Source organism: Triturus cristatus, chromosome 5_2, assembly GCF_964204655.1.
Source record: "Triturus cristatus chromosome 5_2, aTriCri1.1, whole genome shotgun sequence".
NCBI classification, from domain to species: Eukaryota; Metazoa; Chordata; class Amphibia; order Caudata; family Salamandridae; genus Triturus; species Triturus cristatus.
Window position 1 is genome coordinate 761,553,802 of NC_140588.1, and position 19,804 is coordinate 761,573,605.

At 43.0% G+C, this 19,804-nt stretch overlaps 1 protein-coding gene across 1 annotated transcript in view; it reads right to left on the bottom strand.

The window, feature by feature from the left end:
- Positions 1–19,804, bottom strand: part of LOC146829236 (sodium- and chloride-dependent neutral and basic amino acid transporter B(0+)-like) — a 393,036-nt gene that overhangs the window by 269,530 nt on the left and 103,702 nt on the right. Inside the window, exons 3-4 of the mRNA XM_085607866.1 lie at positions 14,410–14,541; positions 5,492–5,653 (exon numbers count right to left, since the gene is read on the bottom strand). Coding sequence (XP_085463992.1) covers positions 5,492–5,653; positions 14,410–14,541 — 294 coding nt within the window. The remainder of the gene's footprint in view (positions 1–5,491; positions 5,654–14,409; positions 14,542–19,804) is intronic.

Here is a 19,804-nt window from a genome sequence, read left to right on the forward strand (position 1 = left end):
GGGGGAGTACCTCTTTGCTTCAAAATTGAAGGTACATTACAATCTTTTCTACACATGTTGGTCTGTTTCGATACCAAAGACTAATTTGAGATATGTCATCCGCTGCTGAAATGTTTCAAGAGGTCATTCGGTGTATCATACAGCCTGTCATTAATACATTAAATTACAGAGATGGTTGGTTTTCAGAGCCACACAAAAACAACATGATAAAGCTCTTACACAAGTATGTCGTTTACTTGCTGAAACAGTTTGGGCTTTGAATGCAGATAAGTGGGAGTTCCATAAGAGAAAGCTAAAATTATTTGGCCATATCTTTTCTTATGGGGATATGACACCAGATCTGGCTAAAGTACAAGCGCTGTCAAATTCTGATCCCCCACGAGATGTTTCTATGGTGCTTTCATTCCTTGGCATGGCCAGTTACTGTTCCGGATTCATTCAAAACTTTACCCCTGTAAGTGTTCCGTTGAGAGACTTGAGGAAAAAAAAATGCTGTGGGAACATTGGAGAGCTCAGAGGAGAGTCTAAAAAGTATTAAAGAGGGCACAGATACGAGCCTCATCTTGGATACAATCCAAGTAGTGTTCGACATCCCACACTGGAATTGGAAATTATGAACTTTCCCAAAATTATGCATATGCTTTTAGTGCCTGGTACATTAAATTTTTGGCTCAATTCTGGAAGAGTCTACTCCTGAGAGGGATACAGTGGGGGGATCAAGGGATAGAGGCACCATGGAAAAGTTGACACATCAAGTAAGGAGAACGCGTTTGACATTTTGGAGGGCTGTTAACTAGTTCTGAGCAAATACTCCAGTTCTCTTGAGCTTCAATAAAATCTGAGTAGTTTGAGATCTTTCCTTGTCTTTTAAATCTGAAGAGGGAATGTCCTGTTAAGTGAGGTATTAAATAATGTGAGATGGTAAAACAGGTATAGTATCCATAATGACATGCCTACCCAAGATTTTCAGCTGTTGTGCAGGTTGTCAGGTGGGACCAGAACACAAAATACAGCATGTGGGGCAAGTGGAGTTGCAGGTGCTGACTGGAGATGCCTCATCACCTATCAATTTTTCTTTTTCGGTTTCCCCTGTATCCCTAGTACTTACCCTTTTGTTTCTTCTAATTCTCTTCTGAGTGACCGTATTTCAGAATAATCATCAAGCATTATCAAGCTTGATATCTGAATAGTTGTGAAACATGTCAAGGGCTTAGAAGTTAAGAGGAAATAGGATACCTGAACGTTTGGGACCACGATCTGAAAGACATTCGTAAGAATAAATGTAGTTAACTTCTGTCTCTAGCAGGTAGCATTCCAGTACCAATGGTAAATTGTGATTCAAGGATAAGGGAATAAGGCTCAGAACTTACAGAGAATATGCAAGTCACTTATCTGTATTTGCACCTTCGAGCACTGCCCTTAGTGCCACTTAACTCTAGCTTCCAAGAGCCAATGGTGATATATTATTCTGTCTCAAATTAGATTGAAAGCGTATGGCTGATCTGAACCAAAAAAAAGCATACCAAATTAACCTCTTAACATGCTGCCCCCTGCCCCTCTTCCCCCCATGTTGCAGAGCCCTTTATTGGCTATTTGGGGTAGGGCTGCATAACTATTTTTTCCTCATAAGGTGTCCATGCTAATTTGTGTTCTCATTTCCAACATCCTGGGAATTCTAAAGGTACTCAGGGTTTGTCGATTAACCTAGAGGGACACAGAAAATAGGCTTAATCTTGCTAAATGTAATATTTTTGGGGAAGAATTAGAAAAAAAGTGCTCCAGATAGAGTATCTGTTCTTTTCCTAAAATTGCATGAACAAACAGTTTGCTGCGGTAAAGTCAACATCGCCCCAGCTTTCAGGAGCATGCAGAGCTGAATATAAAAACCTAAGTTTTTACCACACAGTATTTTTCAAAGAGGTAGCCAATTTTTTCTTTTTTTGTGCTCTCACCCTACTTCCAGTTTGTGGTACAAACTAGTGTGTACCAGTGTGAAACACATGGTTGATCCAAGAAAGCTATAGTTTTCTGAAAAGTAGACAAACTTTTGAAATCAGCCAGGGGTCATATGTGTAGTTCATTCAAGGTTTTCCCAAAGAAACTAACTGTTGAAAGGAAGAACTATTGAAAATGAGTAGGAAAAAACAGCCATTTGTGACAATGCTTTATCTGTGACTTTTTGCCATGGTGGCCAATTTACAAAATCAATATACCAGTATGCCGGCTAGTTCCTTCTGGCTGCGGGGATATATAGGGTTTGCAGGTTTTCCCAGAACCCAAGTTTCCCAAAACCAACTGAGCTGCACCGTACAGTGTTTTTTCTTTGTATACCAGGTATAGATTGATTCATATGGTGAAATACGTAGAGTGAAAAATGGGTATCATGGAAACCTATGTATTTCTGGAATGGGCACAAGATATGGAGTTTAGGAGCAGTGGTTATTTGTACATCTTGGAATTAGTGGATATTCATACTAGCATTTGATTTAGAGGGTATTTTTCAAAATGTCTTCTTTCTTACACACTGACTTATATTTGGAAGGCACAAATGCAGCAAAATCCAATTGGTAGTAAAATATTTTCTACTATTCTATGCTTCATGTCTTCCATAAAAAATGATACCACACGTGTGTGGGTAGACCTAGTGCCCATAACAGGAAACGGCTTTGGGCACAACATGGACACATCACATTTTTGGCCTGAAAAATTACCATTTCTTTCCATTGTGGGTAGCTCGATTTTGGACCTACCGCAGCTAGCACCTAGGAAAACCTAGCCAACCTGAAAAAATGCAGTAAATATGCTGAAACCTGGGGAAATCCAGGGTTAGGTGACTTGCATGGTAGTTGTACCCAGAATTCCTTGCAAATCTCAAACTTTGACTGAAAAAGAAATTTTTCTCACATTTCTGTGGTGGAAAGTTCTGGAATCTGCGGGAAGCCACAAACTCCATCCACTTGCCTTTCCTCCAAGTCTCCCGATAAAAATGGTATCGCATTTGTGTGGTTAGGTCTAATGCCCATGACAGGGAATGACTTAAAATGCAACATGAATACATCACATGTTTCCACTTAAAATGAACCCTTTTTTTCAAAACGGGTTGCTGTGGATTTTGGCTCCTAGCTCAGCCGACACGTAGGGAAACCCAGGAAACTAGTACATTTCCAAAAACTAGACACCTGGGGGGATACAGGGTGGGTGACTTTTGTGGCTCTCACCGTGTGTTTTTTATTTTTTTTTATTTTATAATTCTTTTTATTAAGCAACATGAATCGGTGTAGTTGCATGAACCAGGTGAATAATTTACAGTTAGGAAGAATTCAATTAGCATAGTGACAATCGTTGTGCTCACAAGTATGGAGCAGTGGTATATCATGGGATACAACATTTATGATGAAGGCAGGTCATCAGCGATGGAGCTATGTGGATGACTACAGATCTCGCCTCGGTACGTATTCCATGCCCCCACCATGTGTTTCTTGCACAGAATCCCTTGGAAACCTCAAACTTTGATTTTTTTTAAAACACACACATTTTCCTTACTTTTCTGTGATTGAAAGTTCCGGAATCTGCAGGGAGCCACACATTTCTTTCCACCCAGCATTTCTCTAAGTGTACCAATGAAAACTGTACCTCACAGGAAAAAGCCCAAAACGCAACATGGATACATCACATTTTTCTACTAAAAAATAACAGTTTTTTTGCAAAATGAGTAACTGTAGATTTTGAGCTGTAGCTCAGCAGGCACCTTGGGGAAACCTAGCAAACTTGCACATTTTAAAAACTAGACAACTAGGGGAATCCAGGGTGATATGACTTGCATGTCTCTTACCAGTTTTTTTTTACGCAGAATCCCTTACAAATCTCAAACTTTGACTAAAAACAAATTTTCCTCAAATTTCTGTGATGGAAGTTCTGGAATCTGCATGGAGCCACAAACTGCCTTCTACTCAGCATTTCCCCAAGTCTCCTAATAAAAATAGTACCTCATGTGTGTGGGTAGACCTAGTGCCTGCTACAGGATACATTACATTTTTACGCTCAAAATGGACTGTTTTTCTGCAAAGCAGTTAGCTGTGGATTTCAGGCCCTAGCTCAGAAGGCACCAAGGGAAACCTAGCAAATGTGCACATTTTTGAAAACTAGACAACTGGGGGAATCCAGGGTGGGGTGGCTACTATGGCTTTCACAAGGTCTTTTTAACCAGAATGGCTTGTAAAACTCAATCCTTGACTAAAGAAAAATACATTTCCTCACATATCTGTGATGAAAAGTTCTGGAATATGTGGGAAGCCACAAACCTCCTTCCAGCCATCTTTCCCCCAAGTCTCCCAGTAAAAATGGTACTTCACGTGTATGGATAGGCCGAGTGCATTAATACCTGCCATTTTTCAACTCAAAACTGACCCGTTTTTGCAAAGTGTGTAGCTGTGGATTCTGGGCCCTAGCTCAGCAATCACCTAGGGATTCCTAGCAAACTTGCACAATTTTGAAACCTAGACTCCTGGGGAATCCATGTTGGGGTACCTTGCGTGGCTCTCACCAGTTTTTTTTACCCAGTATCTCTTGCAAACCTCCAACTTTGAATAAAAAAAACATTTTTGTCAATGTTCTAGAATATGGGGGAGCCACAAATTTCCTACCACCTTGATTTGCAACATGCCTCCTGATAAGAATGGTACCCCACTTGTGTGGTTAGCCCAATAGACCATGACACACAAGGTACTAAAGCGCTACATTGATAGATAAGCAATAGGGGCAGAGGTGGTATTTGGGGCCTTGCTGTGGTGCCACCCATGCAAACCTTTAAACCAGAGACATTTTTGAAAACTAGACAACCAGATGATTCCAGGATGAAGTGCCTTGTGTAGATCCCATGAGGTTTTCTTACCCACAATGCCCTTGCGCTACAAACCTCAAACTGTAACTGAAATCACGTGTTTTCCTTGCATTTCTGTGATGGAAATGTCCAGAATCAAGAGGAATCCACAAAATTGCTACCACCCAACATCAACCCACTTGTGTGCTGATAAGAATGCTGCACCACCTTTGTGGCTCGGCCTAGTGCCCACAACAGGAACGGACCAAACCAAGGTCTATGGCAGCCTTTGCAAGGGGCCGCCTATTGACCTCGGTTTGATCCATTCATGTCGCATGAATGCGCAAGGCACTGTATTTTAAGCAGGATTTTGAATCGGGGAGAGTTCACAATCATTTCCCACCAATCTTTGCTTACAATCAAGATAGCAATGAATTGCAAAATGTGTTATGTATTTATGTAGAGATGCATTTCTTGTTCTAACAGCATTCTGACCATTAAACATGACTTCACTTGTAGTGGGTGGGAACAGTATTGACATCTTTACAAAATGGTGTGCGTTGACATTCCTTGACTGACATTTTGTAGGAAGACAAAAGCATTCTTTGCTGGAATGAATTCACCCCAACATGATAATCCCATTCACGCAGAGTAAAGTACTTTACAGCTTACCTCCAGCATATTTACTGCATTTTTCATCTGCCCAATCACCGCAATCATTCCAGGGTAATACACTTCGGAAGGAAGCAAATAAATAGTAGGCGCTATAGGCAATGATAACATTGTAATAAATTGCGATTATAGTTGCAATAACGACCATAGTGACACCGACTCCTGCAAAAGAAAATGTAAGGGCGCATTATTCACTGCATTCTAAAGAAAGGGGAAATATAATTTTCTTTGGTGCGTTTTGTTTCAAGTTATTTTTTCAGTTTAAAACACTGATTATAAGAACTAGACGTAGCCTATACCACTTGAATGCATTGCTATGGCGGCATACAATATCAATTTCTCTCCCTAAAATTTCATAAAAAATATGAGGTATTCAATAATTTTATAACAAATGTGATTACTGATTATTTGAGTAAATAACTTACATGCCTGATCCTCAGTCAGTGCATTCTCTGATTTCTTGATGGAGTCAAGTAGTGGACAAGAATAAACAAGCTATGCCATGCTGACCCTACTTCAGTTGCACAAAGCTATTCAATTTGTTGATCCAAACTGTCCATTTTGGTCTGCAGGTCGGGCCTGTCCGGAATCGGATACAGTCAGAGTGGTAAATGCATTTCCTTGAATAACGACTGCACCCTTAACTCCTGTAGGGGAAGAGGATGCGCACCGGCTTGCATTGATCATATGCTGGCGTTGTGTACACAACTCTGGCTCTGATAGCACACCCCTTTAATGAGCCAGTTATGAGCATCTGTGATGTCAGCGAAAGACATGAGCTTTCTCCATCAGTCCAGGGTCCAGTTGGGTGCTACGTTAGGCTTACTGAGTGTATTTTCGTGCCATAATTCCTGTTTGCAATATTTCCGTCTCAAAAGATGCAAGGAGAGCATCTTTCATCTCCGCAGTTATTTGTATGGCTGCATGGTCACACGTTTGAAAGGAGCAAATTTTTGTAGTGCATTTCCCTAGTGCAAAGGTAGTATTATAACCTGTCCTTGGTCATGTGGTTCATGTCATGCGCAAGACTTTATACCAATTCTGAACTATAGAGTGCCAGCATGCGTCAAGGTTCATTGAACCGTTTTAGCTTAAGGTTCGAGTAAATGTGAACACGTTATTGGGTAGAAAGGACCGAGGGCTGCAAATGGAAATGCCTGAATTTGTAAATGAATAGAGTGATTCAGGCATGCATGTATTAACACAGAACATTTCTAGTTGTCTGACAAATAACTGATGCATCCTTTGATACCATAAATGTTCACACTGAAATGAGCGGCCTCTTGGAGAGTAAATATTTCAGAATGAGTGTGAGGTGACTATTAATGAAGTTAACAACTTTGGGGCATAGTGTGACTTTTGTGGCGCAGGGCAGTACAGCAAGTCACCTTACTGCGCTGACTTGTGTCACAGGGAAAGGGAAAGAAGGCCCTGTACTTATCCAATATGGCACATTCCTGTCTTTTTCCCTTGTGCCGGTTTGCAACCTTGCGCCAATGAAGGCACCCTTGTACCATGGTTCCTGGGGTGCCTGTGTTGTATGCAGGGCTGTTTTCTTGCAGGATGACGAGCCTTTCTGCTCAAAATCAATCCTGAGAGGCTTTTTCCTCTCTCTATGTGTGCTGCAGAATGCAGTACATACCACACATAGAAAGAAGAAAAACGAGGAGAAATAAAGACATTTTCGCCTCTTTAGGCCTCTTCTAGGGAGGTGTATCTTTTTGGTGCTTTCCCAGGTATACCCCTTCCTGTAAATCTGTGAATGCGTCAAAATCCATTGATATTGCATGGGAACACCCGTGCAACACCCATGGAAAGCCTTCCTGGCCCACATTGTGTGGTGCAGGAGCGACACGAAGGGGCTCATAATTATGCCCCGTTGTGCTTATGAAAAAGTTATAGGAGCAAGGCAGCATGGCATGTAGCATGAGAGGCAACTTTACCTCTGCTCACTATTCTAACTAATTCTCCTAATTCTCCTATATGTCAGTGGCCAAGCAGGAACTGTTAAGAGTTTCATTTTACATGTATCTGTATGTATCAGGTTCAGCTGCATGAAATATCGGTGCAGGTGCACTATATCGCCTCTTAATGTTACCGGCAAAGCATGACAACAAATCTGAGTTCTTTAAGAAATTAAAGTTTTAATTGGAGAAAAGGTTTGCATGTTTGTATTCATACACTTGGGAATGCTGAGTGACTAAGCACTGGGTATGGACAACAGTTTGGAGATTAACCATGACTGCTGTTGATGATCACCTACACTAACTCCAGTTAGAGACCCACCAGTGTTTCACACTTCTAGACATGATGATGCATGGGACACAATTGTCAGTATCAGGAATGTAAACCTATGGTTACATTGCCACTACGGAGATTGCACAAAATAAAAAAAAAATGACGGCATTGCCGCTTCTGAAATGTTGAAATAAGTAAGATTAGGAAAGTAAAGTAAAATTCAAGAAAGTATTTGCAAGTTTACTAGTTCCATTTCTTCATGGAGAAGAGTCTACATGAACATGAGTATTGGAAGAGATGTCTTCTTTCAGCCCCAAATGCAGTGAAAAACTAAGTGACCTCACATCTGGGAGACAGTTGTCATGCAGACACCAGCCATGGACGCAGAGCAATCTTTCGAGTACTCCACAGAGCGCTCCCTTTCTTCGTCGCTTGGAACTATAATAAACAAATATGGTTGATATCCTACTTTTAAATACATTATCCAGAAAAGGGATTTAGATCCACTCTCCAAGGTTTCAGAACTGGTTGCCTGTGGTTTTTTCAAATGTAATATCCTCCATGTTCTGCCATGCTAAACCAGTAGCATCCAAACACAACACAGAGCCCTACTGCGGCACATATATGCTCACAGAATAGCAGCTCAAGGTTCTGGGTTTCACATAACAGCAGAATTTTACACATCCAGGGCTATCTGGTAATGCTGGTCTGGGTCAAATCCAAAATTCAGGCTGACCGCGATGGAGCGCAGTTAGGATACAGGGATCAGCCTTGGCCTGCTGAAACAGTAACTTGTTTTGCGGTTGCATCTACGGTGAGGGCGTGATGCAAGGAGCAAAGCAGGCAATGCATCGGCATCAATCCATAGGATATAAGCGAAGAGCCGGCTCCTAGCCACGCAAAGCCAGAGATGTGTTGGGAAATAAAAATCTCAAACGGAATTAGAAAAATGGAGTAAATATGAATAAACAAAATTACACCAAAAATCCAATAATGGGAACCGGAAATAAACACTTTACATTTTTTGGGAGAAAAAAGCACTAAAAAGCACAAAGAGCCAATGAGAGTCTGTAAAAGTGGTAGACTGGGAACTTGGTGCAGAATGGGGCTAACTGCAATGAAGCCTTGTTTAGATACACCAAATAGATTGCTGTCCGCGAATGTCTGGAACCTAAACATAGTTCAAAAGAGTTAGTTTGTAAGTCCAAAAGCAGAAAGGGACCTTGCCACTTTTTGAGAAGAAATAAATCATTATTGAAGCAGGCTGCTGCTCAAATTGTAGCCGCCATTGTGGACCTGAAGACCGGATACTTGAAGGAGGTTGGTCCCTCAGGAGGTTTGGAGTTTTTTAGCTGAAAACCCCAAATGGGATGTGTTGGACTCGCCCTTCAGGCAGGTTCACCCCTGAACTTTTTGCTTTTTATGGTGACCTGATGTTAGTGATTTTTGGCTTCTGCGCACTTTACCACTGTGTCCCAGGGTAAAGTGCGTGCGTGTAGTGAGGTTGGCCTGCCCTCCCATAGGAATGCATGGGGGAACGTATGTGTCCCTGGTAGTTCCTGATGCGTGGGGAGTGCAGGTGCGAGTTTGGTATGTGCGGTCTCGTGTGATGAAATGCTGCGCGATGATGTGTGCGGCGTCAATGTACCTAGTGTGGAAGTGCCACTTCTAGAAGTTGGCATTTCTGTGTGCAATGTGAGATGAGTGCCTTGTCTGGCGATTGGCTGGCTGAGGTCATGTGATGGGCTAGGGAATCCCCAGAGTCAGGATGAGTCACCCAGTGGTGAATGGGGAGGTCAGCAGCCAGATGGGTGGAAGGAGCACACCTGGGACCTGAATAGGGCTGGGCTTTCCCCACACAATGCTGGATCCACCCCCTGTGGTGCGTCTAATGTCCCTGGCCTGTCCTGTGAATAGGGAGAGGGGCTGAGCAAAACAAAGTGCTCAGGAACCAGTTGCATCTGGTTCGCCCCTTCCCTGCACCTTTGGAGACAAAGGATTTGGTGTATAAAAGGGGGGCTGTGACCCCATGAAAATGTTCTTGTTCTGACTTGAATCTGCCAGGGGCGTGTTGCTGCTGGGGCCCAGGGGAAGGCTTGCCTCCCTGGGCCCTGCCCAGCCCCTGGATGCCTGATGGACTTCTGGGACCTGCTTGGATTTATCTTCTTTGTCCCAGGACCTTTGCATACTTCTAGCGCCTGGTGAGCGATTAATTGCTTCTTCTAACGCCCTGGGAGCGCTATCATGATTTATTTCGAGCCAGAGGAGCGCTGGAGCTCCGCAGCGCTGGGCTGCCGTCTGTGTAGAGGGAATCCCCATCGTAGGGATTCCCCCGTAATGGCTGCCGAGCGGGAGCCCACCCCGCTCCATCTTTATTCTAAATTGCGGGTGCCACCCCGCTTCTGTTTACTTTAATTTGCGGGTGCCCACCCCGCTTTATATGTTAATTTAGGCGGGTGCCCACTCCGCATTATATTGGTGGAAAAAGAAATCGCGGCCCGAGCCGCCAGAGGAATCTGTCCGGGCCGCTGCCCAGCGCGACCCGGAAGAGGATCAAGGCTCTGCTTCCAGTGGGCGGGGCTTCCGCGAAGGAGGAGGGAAGCCCCGCGAGTGAGAAGGGATCGCGGCTGATGGGAGGAAGAGGCTACCCCCGCCATGCACCGAGAGCGCGAGAGTCCCCGAGGAGCGGGGGCTCTCCAGTGAATGCCGTGAGGGAGAAGCCCGAGCCCCGAGTGAAGAGGAGACGCAGGGCAACGACCGGAGGAGTCCTGCCTCCGCCCCCCAGCCGGTGAGTGGTACGAAGGAGTCCGGGTGGGGAGAGGCAGAGTAAGAGCGGCCCCGCCTGGCAGCGGGATGCTCCAACGACGGGCATTATGGTTTACAGAGCCTACGTGGCTCCAATGCTAGGTGCCAGTTCCTCGTGTGGGGACATGTTATTTCTAGAGCCTATGTGGCTCCAACGTGGGCCATATTTCTTTAAAGGCAGCAGAGGGGGCAAGTTATTTTTGTTGGTGCATTTGCCTGAGAGCCCGTGTGCTCCAGTGTATGGTGGGGCCTGATGGCGGCCCCAGATGAGCTCCCCCGAGGCACATTGTCGGTGCCTGGAGCAGTGTAGGGGCCATATTGTTTTGAGAGCCCCAGTGGGACTTGAGATGCACGTTTAGTGCCAGGGCTTGTTTTCGCTGGCCATCTTTCCCAGCTGCCCAGCAAGTAGTGGGTAGCTGCAACGTTTAGGTCTACGCAAAAGTGCGCACCCTTGACTTGCGCTGCATAGGCAGTGCGCCCTGACTTTTGGGACACAGGGCATTTGAGCCCCTCTTTGGGATGGCCAGTTGGCCAGGGGGATCGTTAGGTTTGTAGGGCGCCTGGCCCTAAATGTGATTTATCATTAGGATGTTAGTGTCCAATGCGTTTAGATTTCTAATGTGATTTTGGTGCTAGGAAATGTAATTCATGTAGTATGTTTTACGCACCCTGTGTTATACCTCCAAATGTGGTCTTATGATTGTGAGGTTGTTTCACCTGTTTAGGTTGATGTTAGGGAGGTTATACTTCCCTGTGTGATGTACGCCCCTAGTGTAGTTATACTTAGGTGGTTAGGTCTAATCCGTTAGACTTATGAGAAATTGCATAATGTGTTTATGCCCCTGTGATGGATGCAGGATAGGTTTTATACCTGATGCTAGTGTGATGACGCTGAGGTCATTATTGCGCCAGTAGTTACTGGTTGTGCTCTACAGTTGATTTGTGTTACAGTTGGTATATGTTCTACATTTACAATTGGTGATTTGTGCTAATTCTGACAGTGGTCCATGTGGCCCTGTCTTGTGTAAATAGTCCCTTGTAAAATTCTGCCCAGTGCCAGTAGGCACAGTGTAAATTATGTGATTATCATTTAATGTGTTTATTATAATACAAAGGCAATTTTTTTATATATAACCTTGTGTGGAGTTTCTTTTGTGGTGGGCCTAGGGTGTTGTTGCTGTCTGCACGTGCAAACGCTTTACACATTGCCTCCGGGATAAGCCTGACTGCTCGTGCCAAGCTACCAAGGGGGTGAGCAGGGGTTATCTTTGGCGTGTAACTCCCCAGCCCTGACTAGACTGGTGGTTTATGCCTGGCTTTGGCGCAAGCCCTAGCCAACCAGAAATCCCATTTCTAACCGGATGTTTTTTTTAAAGTGTCGGGGAATGAAGATGAAATTCAATCAGAATCTGTGGAACTGGCAGTTGGATATTTTTTTCTGCATGGCCCCTAAAGCTCTCTAGGAAAAGTTTCTTCTGGTGCCCAAACAACCACAGGTGTATATTTCTAAGGCCCCCAGTACCTCAGGGGAGGCACTTAGAAACTCTCAGGGTGCCACACTGAGGCTAATAGTAATGACCAGTCCAGGTCCCGTTGAAACTGGTCAACTGAATATTTCAGAAAAAAAGGCCTTTTTAGCTTGTTGTGTCCCTGTAGCCATAAGAGATCATTCAACTGACCCTTGGAGTCCACTTCTTTGTCCTGTGGACAAGAGGGAGAAGATCAACTCCTTCAGGGCTCCTAACAGGTCCAGTCCTCCTCTGATCTTCTGCAGGTCCAGAAAGTGTTCTGAGGTTGGTACTTGGAGTACCACATTTATGGTTGGCACCAGCTGGTTTGTGGGGGTGACTCCTGGACACTTCCTAACAAATGGAGTGCAAGGTCCCAGGAGCAACCATATACACTTTTTTTTAGCAGATCCTGTTTGCTTTACTGAAAACAGGCCTAAAATGCCAAGAGCAAAGGGCATTTTAAAAATGGCAAAATATTTCAGCCACACTCAATTTCATCTCTGAGAGTTGGGGTTGTGTGTGGTACTGCCATAGGGAAATGACCAGTATCCTCCCAGATCTAACACTAAACAACAGTTTGATGCTAGACCCACACAAACCAGGAAATGGAAGTCTAGTAAAACAAAGCAGGGTGCCTCATAGCCCACATAGGGGATAGACAATCATTGTTTTAATATCGTGTTTGATCCATTTCGTGCACAAAAAATTTACATGTGCTTTAGACAGACCTGTCAGCCAGGATTTGACACTGCTGTGCCAAAAGAAGGCCGACATCCCCCACTATGAATATTAGGCTGAGCTCAGAGAAGTCATCCCTGCCAATTCAGGTTGCCCTATCAAGTTGATTTATTATGCACACTGTCTGGAAGAATTTCACACCTCATTCAGGCCAAGTAAAGGCTATGAGTTGCAGCGGAGCTAATGCAAATTATCCTCCAGGAGCTCCAGGCAGGTTAAAGGTAACTTTCTAAAAGTTATTTGTACTTAATATTTATTAAAAATCCAATTATGCCATTGAATTGTATTTTTAATAACTATTAAAAATAGTGGTTTCATTATTTTTGTAGCTGGTCCCATTACAGAGGTAAAATATTACTGTATTTCTTGCCACACTTTTTTTTTTTAACATAAGACAGATAGGCTTGCCACAGCGAAAATAGCTTTGTGGGTCTTGTCACCTTAGGAACACAGTACTGTTATATTTCTACATGTCCCACTTTTAAATACAATGCACCCTGCCTTTTGGGCTACAAGCCTACGTAAGGGACTTATCTATGTTTATAAGAAAAGTCTTTATCTGTTAAAAAGTGTTACTATGACAGGTCACACAGCAGATTTTATATTGCTGTAGTCAGGCTACAGAGGGTAGTCCTGGGGCAATATTTGCATCGCCAGTCTAGTGGATGGCACAATAGGTGCTACAGTCCTCAAGTGGTATTTAACTTTCAGGCCCTGAGTGCATTGTCCACACCATATAGTAGGGGCTTAGGGGCAAGTTAAATGTGCCAATCAGGAATAAGCCAATTTAACCATGTTTAATGGGGGAGCACAGGCACTTCCCTTCAGGTTAGCAGGGTTAAAGTGCACAGAGTTCTGATGTCAGCAAGAATAGGGTTCAGTAAAAGCTGAAAATTCTTGGGTGATCATTCCGAAAAGGCAAATTCCCAACACTTTCTCATACATTTTTCAGAACAGGCTTTGACTTAAGCCATAATCTATCTTAAAACATACCTCTGCAAAGCACTCGGGTGAACCCAGCCTTTACCTTGTTTAACATGGATTGCTAATTGCACCCCAAACTTTAGTGTTTTGTAAACAGGGTGCCAGAAATTATTTGCCATGCACAACCACACTTGCCTCTAGGACTTAATTAAGTCCAGGACTTAATGCTATTTCCATGATATGCACCCACACATGCTTACACAGTAACTCACTTCTGTATATGATTATGATGTTATCTGTGATATTATCAATTATTTAATTTGAGTTGTCATCAGAGATGTCATCAGTGATGTGATTTAACATATCATGAATGATGCAATATTTGAAGTAATAAGCAGTAGAGTCAGCTCAGTAAACTATAACAGATGAACTTCAGTATTTTGGTTAGTTTTCAAACTGTTTTTGTGTTATTTTAAAACCTAGGTAGAATGTCACTTTAACCTTTGTAATTGTTAAGAATGTACGTATACATATATACTTTCAAGTCATCATAATACATTGTTTGTCACATTCTAAGTGATTTTGGCAAGTGAAGACCCATGTTTGTCTACTTTCAAATCTAGAGAGAGTAATTTCAATATTCATAAATAGCAGCAGGACAGATAGTTTCTGAGCTATGAGCTATAATCTAGTAACACTTACCTTGGAAAATTGGTAAAACCCTCCATGTTGCAATAGCTCCTGAGCTGGAAAACTGTCCAAGGCAGCATTCGAGGAAAAACAAAGGAAATCCAACAAAAGCCAGCATGATTACATACGGTATGAGAAAGGCACCTGAGGGGAGAAAATAGAGGTAAAGAGTAGTAAACAAATTTTGTGTTGAATTCAGAATGTAGACACTTTTGGCCTGATTCAGAAACTGCATTTCTGTAGTATGTAAAGTTGCACTACAGTAATACTATTTATCTACTACAAAATTCACAGACGCACACATGTAAATCTCCATCTCTATCTCTCCTTTCTTTTCTATGGGGGGATCCTCATACATGTACGTTTATTACTTAGTAGCAAATGTGTGAGGGACCAGGGGAATGGGTGGAACACTGGAATACAAATGGGAGGGGTTTATTGTGAGAAAAGGAGGGGTTTAGAGAAGGACTGACACCCACCTACAAAAGAATAAGACCATTACTATACGCAAGCTGCACTTATAAAGTTAGTACTTCTAAAAAAGATCCAAAACAGTAGTAATGGTAATCCAGCTAAGACCTGAAGTAAGTCCAGCACCACACATGACCTACCACACACTCCCTTGGAAAATATTTGAGGACAGGACTTAAAACAGAACGCCACAGTAAATAATGTTAAAATAAATTCATGTGTTAATTTAGCCCTCCTGAAACCCCTTCCATTTAGTAGCATCTAATAGTATGTATTCCCCATTTCCTGCCCTTTGGTCCCTCCCACATTTACTGTAGGACATTTGGAGATTTCCACCTGTAGGTCTGTGAATTGGATTTTGTAGTAAGTAACTATTACTACCGTAGTGCTAATTTTTGTACAACAAATACAATTAGGGAATCAGGCCCATGGTGTTTAACATGCATTAATACATACTATAGATACAGCCAATTCATTAATCAAATTTCCAGCCATTAAACCTGGGATCCATGTGTTTTAAGAAGAGTGAGTCTGGGCTACTAATAAGTCCAGCACCATTTCTGTGCAAATCAGATCTTTCCGCACACTGGAAGTGAAAGTCTTGTAGATTTACTCCTAGTTTGGAGTAGGATTCCAACCTTTATGGGGCTAACTAAGAATTACTGGAGCACTCTTACGTATCCACAGCAGTTATAGATGTCTAGGTATGCACCAAATCCAAATAGTAACCCATGCAGTTTTTTCACTAAATTAATAAACTTCATGAGTAAATCTGGAGACTAGTGCATTTGCTCAATGTCTTTGTTTGTGCTCCACAAAAAAAATAATTTTAGTCAATGAAGAAACCCCATAATGCATATTCCTATTAAATATGATTGTATCCCCTTTTTCCACCTGGAATGGAACAGAGCCCTGCTTTCAGAAGACAAGTTTTAGGTTTATATACTAGGTTATGAATACCCACAAACATAAATCTGTGTGGTTATCTCTCACTGAAGGGGCCTATCCTGAAACACTAAATTTGCTACACCGAATGAACGTGTTTTTGCAATCATACAATTTCCAAATTCCGATTCCATGAGTATGGTGTGGAATTTACTGTAGCTTATATGCTTCAAACATTTTGTGAATCAAGCACTTTAAGGATGTGTGTTGTAACCCTCATACAACTCATGGGTGCTTACATAGACCCACATTAATGATTGCTCAGCTCCACAACCTAAACTTCCAACATCTAATTAATTGAAAATAATACAAAAACACTCTAAACAAGACAGATCTATGTAGCTCAAAGTAAGAGTGGCTGTAGAATGGAATTTGCAGACACCAGAGTAGCGCGTGCATGCAGTTATTTAAGACCAATGGGCCTGAATCATAGAACTGTGTTTTTCCTATCTATGTTTGTGCAGATTGAGGGAAAAGAGCATTTAGTGCATGTTTCTGCAGCTTGGGTTTCCATCTTTGGCTTCTGTGCGGGGTATGCCATGCGCCAGGGCTACTTACAGTTGTCCCTCTGCAGCATAGCTGAACTCCAGCACCTTGTTACCCTTATATTTAATGTTTAACCCATATTTTCATCATTTTTAGGTTTTGCCTGTACAGCGCTTGCGTTGTGCATGTAAAATCTATTGTTTTTAATATAAAATTAAAATGGACTTTCATCCCGCCCCCTTGCATTTCTGGCTTTTTATTGGTTCCTGTGCTTGCCACTCACTTTTCCTCTATTTTTATTGGCTGTACAATATTTTCCTGCATTTAACAATGCTTGTTCCTCGTCTGCTTCTCTTATCAGTTTCCTGTTATCGAAATACTGTTAACATCTACTTTGGTGGGACTATTTTTTTAAGATTTTGCATTCACAGTGCTTTTTTTTCTCTCTCAGCAGATCAATTGTTCTTTATTTTTGTCGTCCCACCTTAACATGCTCAACATGAGCTCCATTTAAGTTACACATTGGCACATTCAACAAGGACCCACTTGATGGCATCAGAGGCCAGCGTTTCCTTGCATTGCAATGCGCATGAGCACTCTCCAGTCCCCTCCACCCGCATAAGCAGGCCCTCACCCAAGTGCAACAGAGGCTGGCACTTGTTTGCTAGCGTAAACACCCCTCAGCCAAAATAAACACAGGTCGTCTATCTACAAGTAGCTTATCACAACCCTCCTCCCTGCGTGCCTGCAGAGGTATTTATTTTTAAATTTTAAACATTGTGCTGGATCACGACGGGGCAATATGAATACTACACCAGAACCCATTCCAGAAGCTAACCATTTTGGTACTCTGCAGATCACCGGATTGAAGCACCTGATTGTGTTGTTGGACATGTTGACATCTGAAATATCATAGTGTCCTCTTTCTGCAACGAGCTGTACTTGTTTACCCTCTGCCTTGCCCCCCAGACACGTGGGGCCGTAGGTGAACCCCCCTAGTTCGGTCATTTTTGTCATGGAGATCGAAGCGTGCAGTGTGCAATGTTGCTTCTTTTTGTCGTTGCTGTTAACAAGGACTGTGGAGAGGCGTACACAGGCAGTGCTGCCGGTGCTGCTTGGTCAGGTACTTTCAAGATTGATCCTGACATTTAGGTTACAAGCAAAGTATTTGATCCGTATCTTTTAATTTTTCTTAAGACCCAGCCCCAGTGAGCATCAAAATCGGCAGGTTTCTCTGGCAGCACATTATTGCAAGGTACAGTTACTGTATGCCTCTTTCTACAGGTCCAACTGTTGGACTCATGTAAAGTGCTTTAAAGCCTTAGGGCAATGTCCACGCTAATTGCAATTCATAAATAAATGTATTTACTTTGACACATCACCGTTGTCAGGCGTTTATCTTTTATTCTAGCGGTTCACATGAGATGAGCAGACTACAGCTCCCACAAATGCACTATTTTGTGGATTCATGGTGCTTTTTGTACTTTTCCGGGCATGCTGCATTTCAATGATTCATATGAGCTTCCATTTATGTTTTCTCTTTTTAGGACCAGCCTAGCAGCAGCGCACATGCGCTGTTTGCTCTGCGAGGCTGCTTTAGTAGAGTATGGGAGAGAAGCCGCGCTCACTCTCCTCCCATATTTTTCATTGGCTTGTGTCATTGTCTTTCATAAATGCTGCCTTCGGATTCGTTAATAGGCTTGTTAGTCCCTCCTTAGGACAGCGTTGCCTTTATTTGTACCCTCCCATGGCGACTGGCCCCTTCTCTTCGGTTGTTTCGCGGGACCTTCTATTTAGTCTCTAAGCACTATTTACTTTATTGAGTTTCTCTTACTGCAGGCCGGACATACGCTGCTTCAGATGAAACCGCTTGTGTTTTTTAAGCAGCAGAGCTGCCCCCATAACATGGGTGACTGCTTTCAATCACATTACCCCTGCATTATCTTGTGTCTGTTTCAAACCCCCGCCCCCTAAATGTAAGTAAGTAAGTTTATTGTACAGTTAATTAAAACCATTACAAGCATACATCTCATAACACATTTTCGTAGTGACAGTTTAAAACAAGTAAAAGCCGCTATATTAAAAGAGGAAGGAAAAGCTTTAAAATACAGATATACCTAAGGCTTGGCCCCATAAAATCATTGTGAATAAAAAAAGTGCAGACTGGCAATTTGTAGGCGTGAGATTAGCAGCAAGGCAGACCAATTTAAGCTATTTAAATTCTTACTTAGCAGAGGAGTGTTTAGTAAAATGGATTTAGAAATAATTAGCTAATTAAGTCACGGGAATTCCAGGCAGCACATAATCCTGTGCTCATGGGCTGAAGCTGACAACAGCACATCTGTGTTACATGTCATCTGTACTAAAGCCACCTGATGGGTTGTTTCAAAAGCCTGTTTTATTAACAACACCGCCGCCACCACCACCAATATCATCACCACCAATACCACCACCATCAATTCCACCACCTCTACTAATACCACCACCACCAATATAACCACTACCAGTACCACTGCCAATACCACCACCACCAATACCACTGTCCCCAAAACCACCACTACCACCATCAATACCACCACCACCACCAATAGCACACGACCAACACCACCACCACCAATACCACCACCACCAATACCACCAATACCAACTCCACCAATACCATCACCAATACTACCACCAATACCACCACCAATGCCAATACCACCACCACCAATACCACTAATACCACCACCAATAACACCACCCATACTGCCTCCACCAATACCACCTTCACCAATACCACCACAAATACCACCAATACCAACACCACCAATACCGCCACCACCACTAATACCATCACCACCACCACCAATACCACCACCACCACTACCACCCCCAATACTACCACCACCAATACCACCACCACCAATACCACCACCACCAATACCACCATCACCAATATCACCACCACCAATTCCTCTACCACCACCAATATCCCCACCACCAATACCACCAGCACCAACAATACCACTACCAATACCATCACCAATACCACCATCACCACCAATACCACCACCAATACCACCACTAACACCACCACCACCACCACAATATCCACCACCACCACCAATATCACCACTACCAATACCACCACAACCAATACCACCACCACCAATACCGCCACCAATACCACCGCCACCACTAATACCACCACCAATACCACCATCACCAATACCAATGCTACCACCAATACCACAACTAATACCACCACCACCAATACCAATACCACCACCGCCAATATAACAATCCCCAATACCAGTATCACCACAAATACCAGTCCCACCACCACCAATAATAATAATAAAGTACATTTATAAAGCGCAACAGCTACCTCTAACAGAGGTGTCCCGGCGCTAATGCAGACAAGCAGGCAGGCATAAAAACTAGAGAGACTAACTCTGGTTGAATAACCAGTTCTTCACCGTTGAACTCAGATTCCAATTGAATTTGGTGAAGCTTGACTGGA